Source organism: Hetaerina americana, unplaced genomic scaffold (genome assembly GCF_022747635.1).
Source record: "Hetaerina americana unplaced genomic scaffold, ioHetAmer1.1.p SCAF_6, whole genome shotgun sequence".
Classification (NCBI taxonomy): domain Eukaryota; kingdom Metazoa; phylum Arthropoda; class Insecta; order Odonata; family Calopterygidae; genus Hetaerina; species Hetaerina americana.
In genome coordinates this window covers 49,602,817-49,617,129 of record NW_027287205.1, presented here as the reverse complement: position 1 = coordinate 49,617,129, position 14,313 = coordinate 49,602,817, and the positions used below count along the sequence as shown (strand labels likewise).

At 34.3% G+C, this 14,313-nt stretch overlaps 1 protein-coding gene across 4 annotated transcripts in view; it reads right to left on the bottom strand.

Moving 5' to 3' along the window:
- Positions 1-202: 202 nt before the first annotated feature.
- Positions 203-14,313, bottom strand: part of LOC139695366 (uncharacterized) — a 36,821-nt gene continuing 22,710 nt past the window's right edge. For 3 of the 4 annotated variants that reach the window (XM_071594087.1, XM_071594089.1, XM_071594090.1), the window contains exon 11: positions 12,614-12,847. In XM_071594087.1, coding sequence (XP_071450188.1) covers positions 12,673-12,847 — 175 coding nt within the window. In that variant the 3' untranslated portion in view covers positions 12,614-12,672. Of the gene's footprint in view, positions 478-12,613; positions 12,848-14,313 lie in introns of those variants that run through there. The other variant, XM_071594088.1, reaches the window with a different exon arrangement.

The window sequence follows — 14,313 nt, the reverse complement described above, 5'->3', positions numbered from 1 at the left end:
ATCTATGTAAACTTGTGCTAATAAATGCATCATCATTACCTACTATAACTTCAAGAAATGATTCAATATTAGCTACTATTTTGGCCAAAATGAAATGACTCAAGCATTAAATTCAAATAGTTATTATGAAATGCTTGAAAGCATACTAAGTAAAGGCCTTAAACATTAATGTGAAGATAATGATTTAGGACATATTCCTTATTATAAATTTTTTAATTTATTTTGTTTAAGCACAAAGGCATCAACATTAAATGTATTTACACAATATTTCGTTGTTTTCGGTACCCATGAAAGAATATAGTCACTTTTGCCACGAAGGAACCCTGCCACAAAGTTGCATTCAACATATCATGAGGCAGATAGCTATACAACCAGCCATTAATTGGTATAATAAATATCATTCCTTGTACAAATGCATAACGTTCAGTTGGCACCAATAATAGACTGATATCAATAATATGGTCTCCTGGGGTTATTCTGGAATGAAAGATGAGCAAAATGAAATAAATGAAAGATTTAATGTGATATTTTCATATTAAGGACTAAGTTAAACTAGTTTTCTCACTCATGATAATGAAATTTATTCTTATAATAACAATATAAGTTTACTCTAGTTTGATCTTAGAATACCAGGATTAAAACTAGTATGCATCACATTTTAAAACTTAATTATGATTTTTTAAATATCATTAATATATTTTAGCAAAGTATATGTCCATTATTCCATGTGAAGTCACACAATAAGAGAGAATGGATGCAATTTTCAAAAACTACACTTCTTAGAAGTTTGAGTCATCTTAAGATATGCAAGAAAATAATTCTGTGTTCACATATACTATATTCACCTCTATCCCATGGAAGAGGATGAAACCATTCTATACAAGGAAAATAAATTGCTTAACAAAAATAAAACCTTGACACAATAAAAATTAAATTATTTTAAGTTTGAAATTTAGTCATTTGAAAAACTAAACAACTACTGTTGGATAAAACTTAGGAAAACATAAAGGGGTGTCACTCTTTAGTGGTTGATAAACACCGGGCAATGGATGCTATTGAGACTGATTTCCTCTTAGGGCAGTGGATCTCACTCTGCTGGTTATTTTTTTCTCTTCTACGCAACATATTCTTCACTCAACGCCATTTCACCAGTTTAAGATCTGCAGATTGACAACATTACCCTCCAGACTTAAGATCCTGCTTGATCCTTATAAGATGAAACATTAACGCGACAAGTTTGAATTTGTGCATCAAGATCTTGTTGATGCACAAATCAAGCAAGTCTTGTTGATCTTGTTGTTGGTCCTCTGATGAAAGGACGTCATGTTGGATCACCACAAAAGCATTTCTTGATAAAAGTTCCATATTTTAGTCGAGCCATCAACTTTAGTGCTTATAAAATAACCCCACATCTTTACGGACTTCCTCACACTGCTGGGGCTACAAACTTTCATTCTCTCACTATGCAGAAATTGATTACTTCACATGCTCACTGCCAAACATTCATTTATAATCTAATACTTTATGTCATTTTTATGATGTTAACTAATTTATACTGAATGGTTCATACTATTTTAACTACCTGTTTACTTTGCAAATGGGTTTATTATCTGTATTCAATTATCAATACCTAAATCTCTCTTTTTCATCCATGATTTTCTCTGCAAAATACAATCCTCTATAATGGGGGTGGCTCAAAGTTACGAGATGAGATACAATGGGCATAACCTTCTATTTCCTTTTAACATTAGGGGGTTGCTGCAAAATGAACACAAAAACTGATTTGAAAGCATTCTCTTTGTCATATACTGGGAATTCTAGGTGAAATTAAAAGCTAACTTGAGGCAACATTTTTAGCATATATGTTGTTTTCTAGAAGTAGCCTAAACAGTCTGAACAGATATTTCAAATTATGCTCAAACTGTGCAAGAGAACACCTAGCAGTAACATTTCACCTTTGTCTTCCATATTATATCAACAAACTGTAATCCACAAAAATTGAATTGATGTTTGAAGGTTTTGGATATTTCAAAAGAAATATGCACTCAAACTTTAGAGGAAAATGTTTTACCTAAGTTTGTACATGAACAATGGAGTTAATCAGAGAAATAACATGACACCAGGTCTGGCAAATTCATTTGATACAAATTACTTTTTATCACCTTAAAATATAGTGGATAAATGTAAAATTATATGAAAGGCACCTCTGTTACTGCATTCAAAGGTAAAATGAATACAAGTCAGTAAACATTACAGTGAAAAGACTTAGATTACATATTCGCAGGGATGGTTTAATCTTAGATAGTCACACTGGTTAAAATGAACAAAAACTAAACATGCATTATAATAAATCATAGCTAAACCTGAGTTAAGAAGTAAATAGTGTAAAATATCTTTCACCACATATAACTGTAATGCATACATTATGACAATCCTAACAGTATGTCCTCATCTAGTAAAATTCAATGTCTAACTATCAAGGAAATAAATGACTGGTATTTGTTTCATTAAGTGCCACTAATATTGAGAGAGAAATGAAACATGAACAAAAGATTCTGGTACAATTATGCTTGAAAATCAATTCGTTGAATGTGTATCATACTGAGCCCAAAGATTATTATTATTATCATCATCATCAATACTAGTCTCCCATTTAAACTAGGTTTTGGAATGACATAAGATTTAACACCACTAGGTTTACATCCTTGTGAATATGCACCAACATGACAGTCTGCACCACAGTAAACCTTTTAATACCCAACATGACTATTCTTTTTCTCCACCCACTTTTGGAGCCTAGTATTTTCCTCTTCATCACAGTCTTAAACATTCCATTGCCAAGCACAATACTCTGCATCTTTCCTGCCCCCTTTTGATTTCTCCCAACAATCCCCTTTCCTTCCCCACCATACCTAGTACTTCCTTGTTTGTTTTCCTTTGTTTGGACAAAGGATAACCAGGAACCATGAATGAAGAAACTTACATGAGGCTTGAAAGTTGGGACTGAGGGACACATCCACAGGAGATGCCTGCGTTTATAAACAAGGACTCCTACCTCGATCTGCGATCTCATGGAGGATGGTACGATGCTTCATATCAAAGATTTAACTCACCTGTTCACAACCCACTCTAGGTCCCTGTCATCAACTCTCTCCTTCCTTTAGTAGCTTCTTTGCCCAATGAAATTTTTCCTTCATGTCCCAACTAATTTTACCATCTCTGTCCAAAACACTACCTAGATAGGCACACTACTCCACCTGCTCTCGTTGAAGTCACTCTAACTTAGCCTTCTTATTTCTGGAAAACCTCACTACCATTGTTTTGTTGACAGAGTCTCATTCCATCTCTAACAAACTGATTTTCCGCCTCTTTACTATTTCTTCAGCATTTATATTAAAGAGAACAGATAATAATGGACAGCCCTGTCTTAAGCCCTCACTTAACACTGCCCATCACACATCTTTATCTACTACCCACACCTGTGCAGTCCGAGACACGAGCAGGTTTTGGATGTCACCAACCCTCCAATCTACTCCTATCTTGCATGGATCAATTCTAACCAATTTATGCTATCTAATACCTTCTCGAAACCCAAAATACAAAGATATATATACTGGCTGTATTCTTTTTTGCTATTGATCAATGACCTCAATGGTGCTGTGACATCACATGTACCCTTCCTCTTCCTGAACCCCAACTATTCTTCTCCTTAGTAATTATTTACCCTTTCCATTATAATATTGCTGATGATCCTAAGTACTACTTTAGCAACACAGGAAATTAAACTCATTGCTAATTAATTTTAACACACAGCTGCTTCCCCATTTTTTGAGATTGTAACTAGTACTGATCTGAAGAAGTTTTCCTGTGAAATTCCTCCCTCATTGATGCTACCAAAAGTTTAAACATTAAATTTCACAATTCCATTAGTTATTTTGCTGTAATTCAATTCCATACAAATGAAAGTGAAAAATACTGAAAATTGTCATCACATTTGAATAATACATACACACTTAGAGCATAATTATCACACATTTTCTATATCTCTTAATTGAAAAAACCCTTTTCACTTTTAATGATTGCTAGAAATTCCTTGGATTAATACTATTGTAATTGTTCATAAATGAGCCGACATTTTTATGGCATGTTGAAAGACATGCTGAAAGAAGGACATCCTATGCAATACTTTGTAAAGAGAAAGTCAGAAGAAGGACATCCTATGCAATACTTTGTTAAGAGAAAGTCAGAACTGAGGATGATGAAGAAAGGAAGATGAGAAGTTTCTTTCAAAGGTTATTACTGCTGATGAAATTTGGCTGTGTCATTTTAACTATGAGAGAAAACAGCAAAACAGCAAGTGTAAAAATTTCTGCCAGCAGCAACACCAAAGTGGTATTTCTACTGGTAAAGTAATTGTCAGGACACTTTTTGATATTCAAAGAATAGTTTATAAGCATGTTATATCAGCACAAAAGACTAAATGGAGAATACTACAGGCACGCACAAATGATTCTCCCAAGCCTTATCAATGGCACAAGGCCACATTATCGATCATCATAGCTACACTATGACACCTTATTTATCCTTTACTTCCCTTTTTACAGCTCCTTCCATAAAGCGCACCATTTGATGGTGTCATATGTTAGACAGAAATTCAGAGGAGGAATAAAAAATGGTTGCAGGAATGAGGGTTATTCAATAACTTCTTAGAAAATCCAAGAGATGGCGCTCGTAGCATTGCAAAAGGTTTACATCTAGTAAGCCTTATCTCTCACCAGACTACTGTTAAAAATTGCTATATACATCACATGATTCTATTTTCGTAGTCGATTGAGGTAATAACCATTTGTTTATACATAAAAATGGAAAAATATGAGTGTTGTGTGGTGATTAAAAACTTAGATTTAAAAGGGACTTTTTAATACCAAAAGAGATCAAAGCTGAGTTGGATAAAGTTGATGGCAACCTGCTCTATTTATAATGAGTTTATATGTGGCTATACATCCACAAATGATGTAAGTTGTTCGGGACGTTCAGGGAAAGTGATTCCTCTGAAATGATTGACAAAATCCATGATCTGGTTTTGAGTGACCAACGAATCAGTTTGTAAAATATTTGAGGCCACAAGAATTGCATCAGGTACTGTATTTTCAACTTGGCATGAAAAATTGGGTGTGATAAAAATCTTGGCAAGAAGGGTGCTGCGTTTGCTTTCAGTGGGGAATAAATACAATCGTGTAGTCAATTCGGAGGCTGATTTGATGCTTTTCCATTGCTATCCTGAGTTTATGCATCAATACATTACTAGGGACAAAACTTACATGTCATGGGTGTGCACCCTTACAGTTTTAATGGCAAAAATTATGGAAAAATTATCACCATGTTTACCAAAATCGGCCCCCAGTTACAATTTTTTTCCAAACTCGAAAATATGGCTGCGGAAAATTATTCACATTTAACCAGGAGGTCATTGCCAACAAAGATACCTATTTTGAGGATCTACCAAAATCCTACTTTTTGGGCATCTTAAAATAGTTACAGGAATGCTGGGAAAAATGAATTGAACTACATGGAGATTATGTGGGGAAAAAATACACCCAAATAATATTTTTCTATTTTTTCCTAACGAAGTATTGAAAGGCCTACGTAGACAATATAACATTATGGGAAATTTAGACACTCTTTTGCTTCTATTTCATGCAAATTACAATTTCTCACAATGCATAATTTTTTCCTTAGTCGGCACAAAAAGTGTACAACTTTCACTATACTTATAAAGTAAACATTTCCACCAATATTGCAATCAACAAAACTGCACAAATATGGCCTTCATAACATTGTACACAGATGAATAAATGTTTCTTACGAGTGAAATGTTTTAAAAAAATGTTACTATTTGCAACTCAATGCCTGGCTTTCATAAACTACAATATCCATGAATTTAATGTTTTTTAAACACATGGCTACAATAATTAGTCAATTGAACATCTATTAAATATGGATGTTCAGGAACCATATGTACATATCCAGAAAACCTTCAAATAAATATCAGGAAGTCAAAGAATGTTATGTGAACCTTCCTCTATCCAATTTCACAAAATGATTTGCATGTACTCAATAAGCCACAGTTGCATGTGACTCTGCAGATACTCATATTTCACTCACTGTAAAATATGCTGTTCCAAAATTATGAATTCAGTTTAATAATATTTTCAATAATTAATATCTTGCAATGGAGACAGAAATCCAACAATGCTTTTCAATGCATCCATTTTGTTCCATCAAGTGATGAGGATAATCCATTGTGAAGGTTCCAAAGGTGTGCAGCTATTGTAACTATGTTGTGTTTGGATAGGGTTCTAACTATCTTCTCCATTGTTCCTGTCACATAAGGGATAATGGCAAAGGCAGCCTTTATCTCATTTCTTTTCCCTGGAATACCAATAGTACTTTTCAAGACCAAATCTCGTTTATGCTCTTCCTTACATGCAATCTAGCTAATTGCTACTTGGTGGAAATCATTAAATTGTAGGGTATTGAAAAATTCTCGTTTTGTTTTCTCTATAGAAAATTGAGAAGGTTCAGTTGAAGTGAGCCCATATAATTAATGTCTTCTTGATGATGAGGCTGTCTATGCACATCTTCTTTTGGAACACTGAATGGCATAGCATTCCATCCCCTTTCTTCTCAAACAAATAAATCCAAAAGGGTAGGCGGTTTTTATCTTTGATCTCCATTGTAAAGTTAATAGATTAGTTTTGCTGGTTACAGTGTCATGGCAACTTGGCTAGTTCCTTTTTCTCACAGGGCCAGATGATAAAGGCATAGTTGATGTATCTAAAGAGCTTTTGCTTGTTTTTATACAAACATAGAGAATTCTCTTTGAATTTTTCCATGACCAGGTAAGTGAACAGTGGAGATAAAGGGGATCCTAGAGCTGCGCCTTTTTTGTTGTTCGAAAAATTTGTTGAGTCTAATCTCTTGGATGATTTTGATGAAATTACAGGAGTTTTTCACATCTCTTTCTGGGAAGGACATTTACCGATGTAAAAAAATCCTATAAAAATGCTCTTCATCTATCTTTCTTGCCTCTGGATTTCTCTCCACAACCCTCTCTTTTCTCTTTCAATGCCTAGCACTTCCTCCTTCCATCCTTCTTCACATCCTTATTTCAAAGGCCTCCAATGGCCTAGATCCATCATCTTGTTTAAATAACAATATTTTATGCCACACATAACCACATTCCATATTTAAGTTTTCACTTATATTTTCTTAACATCCTTGCTCAACATACCTGTAATTGATACTGCAGTGTGGCAGCTTCTTTGCCAAACACATTCTTTTTCTTATGTTCCTACCACTTTGACCACTATTGTCACAAACAATTCTGAGATAGATATATTTCTATCTGATCTGGTTTATGAACTCACATTTTTATATTAAACTAAAACAGGTCATAAACTAGGACTCATATTCATAATTATTATATCTATCATTTATTCTTTGGATAAAAAATTGAGGTGGTTTCCACTGCCTACTGCAGTATTGGTTTCAACGTGACACCATCACTGTAATGACTATCTCACTGGGTATAGATGCTTTATGCAGTTGCCTCATTGAGGAACATGGTGAGGATTAACTTTCATCTGGATTCTACCCTTCGGTCAATCTGGCATGAGTGACCCTATAAGGAACAATTATTATGGCTCCTGCCAACATAGCTCTAGCCTTTTGTAGCCGTATTACTGAGAAACAGATATGGTGTGGACTACCTTTTGTCTGGCTCCTCCACTTTGACGTATCTAGCATGGGTGACCCTAGCAGCAGCAATTATCAATGCTGATATCAGCATAAACCTAGCAGACATCAGAACGCATAAGCCCTTCCATCAAGTCTAGGATATAGCTTACGGGGATGGAACATGTTAATAGCCTCCTGTAAATCTAGTATCACCTGTCTTCTTCTTGGCTCATGCAATTTTTTTCCTATGAAACAAGATGTTACCTATATTTTAGAGAATGAGCAATTACTTGGCATTTCAATGAGTTTGAAAATAGGTGCCACTCTTCTCATACTCTTGATCAAAGCAGATTTCTTCCTCAGTATTTCATTTTAATTTGCAGTAGATCTTTGAATATAGTATAATAGGCTAAGAAAATACTCTTTATAATTTGAAAGCAAAAATTCAGTGAATATATCATTGAAATCTGAATTCCATTAATATAAGAGCAAACAGGTGCAACTTATACGGAAATATTATCTATTATTGAGGAAAATACCTATTGAGAATAGGAATCATGCAGATATGTATGCAGCTTCATATCCCTAAACATTACTTGGAATCAAATCAAAAGAATCTGAGATTTGAGAGGGAAACTATTATTTCCAAAATTTGCTTTTCAAATGATTAAATGCCACAATATATGGTGATTTAAGGGAATTCAAATACCATGGCTTGAAGGGGTATTTTAAATTACCTTAAAATTGAACCGAGTGCCAATAGGTTGACTTTTGCCATTAACATTATCTTGTTTTGCATTTCACACAGTATGATCTTTTCTTTCATTTTTGGGAAGTTAATTAGTCATATTTTACCATCTAATTTTTGCATTATCCAATATACTTTCATTTTATGGCATCTTTGCTATTATCTTTAATTATTATTTTTCCCTGTCAGCAAAATGTCTTCCATGACTGTTAATTATGTTATTAATCCACTTATTGTAAATGCCAAAAATCTTTGTGGGCTATTCTGGAGATCCTATCAACAGTGGTTATAATACAGCAGAAGAATATCATACATATATGCATATATATGTTGTTTTATATATATATATATATATATATATATATATATATATATATATATATAATATATATATAAATATATATATATATATATATATATATATATATATATATATATAATATATATATATAAATAAAATATAAATAAAATATAAATAAAATATAAATAAAATATAAATAAAATATATATATAAAATATATATAAAATATATAATATATATATATATATATTATATATATGTATAAATGGATTTCTTTAACATAAAATGGCTCACACTGTATTAAGTATTAACCTGAAAAGAATATAGTTTGACAATGTGACCTTAAAAATAAATTTTCAGCTGCAAACACACCAATATCAATGTAAAAAATAGTTTGAAGTGAAAATTAAATAAAACAAAATCTAGAGCAACAGAGGTGGAATTCAATTACTAATTATACATGAATACCATGTGATTCTGTTGGTGATTCATTTGCAAGTAATTTTTGATATATCTACTCTTGATAGCAGGGTTGTGATGTCTGGAAAATTTTTTTGACTTTACAACTAATAATTCTTCAGTAATCCAACAATAGTGCCTATTGTCACATATGGTTACTTCAATGAAATGTACATCCACCAGCAAAAATATGCCAATAATGCATCTTCAAACACAATTATGTGCATAATATTAATTATGACCAGCAAAAGAATATTGCCTAAGCCATTGATCACACAAAGGAAGGAACATAAAGAGGGCAATTAGAATGCATTTGTTTGTTTTATAGATTTCGAGAAGCCATTTGATGAGAGTAAATTGAATAGAATTTATGAATGTATTACAGAATATAGGAGCAGATTAGAGGGATAGGAGAATTATCATAACCTGTACATGTCTCAGACTGCTCAGGTACATGTGGTAGATGGAGAGTCTAGATGGGCAGAGCTAAAAAGAGGGTTACCACCTGTCTATTACCACCTGTGCTTTTCAATGTATACGTGGAGGAAATGATAAGTGAAGAATGGGAAAAAGTGGAGACAGGAATGACAGTTAGTAAAAAATACAAATCAGTTGGGCTCATAAAACCTTATTAAAAGATTTTGCTTTTTTTCACAAACTTTATTTTAAGATATAATGCATTTTACAGACTAGCAGCATAATCAGGTACAAATTTCATTCACATTCAGCAGTTGAATATTAACGCTTAGGACAGAGGAGAGAATGTGGCTATGTACGAGGGTGAGGGAGGGTGGGAAGTTGGAGGTCCCACCCTGTCAGGGTTATTTGGTTAAGGGATCGGAGGAGGCTGTGATGCCTTGGTTGTGACGTGGCATGGGGCGGGGTCAGGGGCATGAGAGGGGTAGGGCCAAATGGTATGTTGAACGATTGGATTCATTTCCCCTCATGGTCAGTTTCTCATAATTCATAGCTAATGGCAAAGGCAAACAGGAAATACTTTTTAAATCAGACATCTATAAACTAAAATGCGATAATTGCAAAACCTCTATGTTGCCCAAACTGGAAGGAATTTTAAGACACGAGCTTAAGAATAAGCTAGGTGTCACATAAAAAATAAACAAAACTGCAAATTTCCTATTCACAAAAAACCCCATAGATTTGAAACATAAAAGGAATTTTGTAACCCAAAATACTGCATATCCTCCCTGGAGGATTAAAATTGGACACTGTTGAGCATATTGAGATTAGAAGGCACTTGGCAGACCCAAAAACAATTCTTTGTTAAGTGCACTTATAATCTCATCCCTCCCCCCTCTGAGAAACTGACCTTCAGGGGAAATGAATCCAATCATTCAATGTAACCATTTGGCCCTATCACTCTAATGCCCCTGACCGAACCCCATGCTGTGTCATAACCAAGGCATTACAGCCTTCTCTCTTCCCTTACCCAAATAACCCAGACCCCACCTTAAACTTCCCACCCTCCCTCACCCTCGTACATAGCCACCCCCTCTCCTCTGTCCTAAGCATAAATATTGCACTGCTGCATATGAATGAAATTTGTACCTGATGATGCTGCAAATCTGTAAAATGCATTTAATCTAAAAATTGAGTCGGTGGAAAATTATAAAATCTTTTAATATGGATATCACACAATTCCATGATAAGAAGCCTGAAACCATATGTATAAGTTTGTAGAAGATCAATGTTTGGTTAGCTAATCAGCTGAAGGGTTGAAATCATAACTGATCCCATTGGAGAGGAAGTGTAATGGGTATAGGATAAGAGTTGATAAGAATAGAATTAAGTTTATTTCGAGAAAGAGGAAAGCTAAGTGAAATGTTAACATAGGAGGTCATAAACTAGAACAGGTGGAACAGTTTACTTATCTTGAAAGTGTTTTGGATTAAGAAGGACAAAGCAATATGGATATAAGAAATAGTATGTTATTCAAAGTTTTCAGAAGGAGAAGAAACTTGATAAATGGAACTTCAAATAAGAATATTAAGAAAAGTATAGTGAAAACTTTGGTATAGAGCCAGGTTTTGTGCAGCTAAGAGACTGAGTTATGTAAGTAAGATGATACATGTATAATGGAGGCTTCTTTGGTAATTGGAGATGTGGGTGTGGAGAAGGACAGAAAAAGTTAAATTGACGGAAACGAAAATAAACAAGAAAATATTAGGCATTGCGAAGACGGAGAGAAGACTGTTGGGAGAAATCTAAGAGGCACAAAAGGTGGATTCAGTAAATTTTAATTGGTGATAAAATGCTAAAGATTGCCATAGACAGGGGACATTGGACAGCAAACAACTTGATGTGTGTTTCAAATGATCACCACTTAAGTATTGGGATATTCAGAAAGTGAATATCCTATTTTCTACATTATTTTATTCATAGCCTTAAGTATTGTAAGACTAAAACTGCATGAGGTACATAACTGAGCATTCTGATGGGTATGAGAAAGGTTGAAAATGTATGAGAGATGAAAACATTAGGCTAGCGAAAGCATTAGGAAAGGGAAGGTAAAGATTGGCATGTTTGACAGACTGGAGGTAGAATTTATGAAAAATTGAAGAAGGGCTCCCTGTATTATGAGGTGTCAGGTTCTGTTTTGTTTAAGTAGGCTAAGAAATTTAGACACTTTTTGTCCACAGTAGAAATTTAGTTTGGTTCGAGTCCATACAAAACCTACCTTAAATAGTAGACTACCAAATAAAATTGCCTTAGTTCAAGCATTCTGATTATCATGTGCAATATTACTGCAGTAATAAAAAATAGAGCTCGAGTTCGAAGACTCCCGGCTGCCCTTTATTCAAGATATTGATGGCGTACATGAATAGTTATTATAGAATGGTTCCATTATTCTAAACCCAACTTCACAACCCTGCTATGTTGCCTTTAGTAAAATAAGTGTAACTAATGCTAGTATTTTGAGAATTCAAATGTTGTATGCAAGGAAACAACAGCTGTACCTAAAATACCAACTTAGGCACAACAAATAATGTGGTTAACTATTGGTGCAATGAATATTTTACATTGCACTGAGTGCTTCATATGGTAGTGTGTAAAATATTGCAGATGTGTCCTAAAAATATTGCCCTTCTTTAAAAGCAACATATAAAATTACAGCTAAGCAAAGTATTTTATAATGATAAGGTAAATGGCTCACCATAAACATTCACCTGTGGAGACAAATTTAGCACCGCTAAAAATTCACTTTCTTATTAATTGCAAATGTAGCTTCCTTAAATGAATACCCACTGGATAATTGATGTTAGATTTGGGAGAAATGAAAGTACATATTTTTAAGAGCACAAACTCATTTGTAATATATTGTGAATACAGAGTAGATGTCTTGTTAATTGCCAGTTAACCTACATGAGTTTTACATTAGGTTTAATTTAATGTGCAAAATACCACCTCAATTGTTTACAGCAGATTGCAAAGCATTAACCAGTTTTCTTACCAATGGATTTGGCCTAAATCGGTACGCCAGCATCATTCTTTTTCTGTAAGCTTCATATTCATCATCATCTCTGGAAACATCATCGGGACGGTCAAGTCCTAAGCCTTGATTTTCTGGACGAGATGAAGCTCTGAAATAAAGATATATTTATTGTCACTCAACCATACATTTCATGTACGTGTAGGTACATACATATCAACACTAAAAACAATACTTAAAAAAGAACATATATTGGAGGATGTAAAACAAACACAGTGCACAACTGCTTACAACAGCTCTTGGGGCCAAGGTTGAAGACCATGGGGAAGGTGATTATGAATTATAGATTTAAAGGAACTTTGAAATGCAAAGCTTTACATGGAAATTCATAAATAATATCTTGCAAATTTAAATACTCTAGATCCTAAAACATTATTCTTAAAATCAATGAAGGTAAAAAAATATATGAAAATGACACCTGAATATAGAAGATTTTGTCAAAATGCATCCTTCTGGCAATACAACTTAAAAAGTGTTAAGTATTTTAGCCACTTTGGTAATGTATTAAATTTCAAGGAGCAGGTGACAGGGGAGATGATTAAGAGAAGAAGCTGGAGACGGGAAATGATTAAGAGAATAATAGCTGGAAACCGAGCTTAATACGCTAATGTTAACCTCTTGCAATAAAGCCTCTTATCAAGGGCTCTTGAAATCAAACCTTATATCTAGAACTCTGAAAATTAAGCTAAATAAAACACTCATTAGGCCAGTCATGTAAGACAGTCATTTGGCCACTATCTGAAGCATGGGCTATGTCAGTTGCCTATGAGAATGTTTTACAAGTATTTGAACAGAAAGTCTTAATGAGGATTTATGACCCACTGAGAGATGGAGCAGCAGTAGTTGTTAGGGGAGACGACCAACAGCTGAGGTCATTTGCACCATAGGGGATGGATAGGAAAGAATGAAGGGTGGAGAGAAACCTGGTGTTGGCATTAGCCTACTCTTAATGAAAGGTGCCAAGGGGTTTGCAGCTTAACTTAGCCGATCCAAAGGATGGCGGACTAACTCAAAGTGCCCTCCACAAAGCAACTTAAGTAGGGATTGGGACACCACTGATAAATATATGTCGCTGCTGGGATTCAGACCCGGGCCCTCTGGGTGGGAAGCAAGTATATTAGCCACCCCATCATCTTGATCCCTTTGAGAGATAGAGAATATAAACTAACAGAGAAATAGTAAGCATTTTCAAAGGTGAACACAGTAACATTTGCTTATTTCCAACAGCTGGCTTGGTTAAATCAGGTGGAATGGATGTGTGATGATAGGATACCAAAAAGGTTGCTAATGGGCATATGGAAGGAGAAAGGGCAGACAAAGGAAGAGATGAATACAGGATTTGGAAGACGTTTGATGGTCATGAGAGTTGTCAGAAGTGTTGCAACATGGTTGAAAATGGAACAGAATAGAGAAAAATGGATGGGCATCTTGAAGGAAGTCTAAGGCTACTCTCCACTGTAGCGTCAAGAAAGAAGGAGAGGACCTAATACGTTCTTAGAATGGCATGTATAATACTTACTATCTGAAATACAGACCAAGAGAGAGATTGCAGTTCAT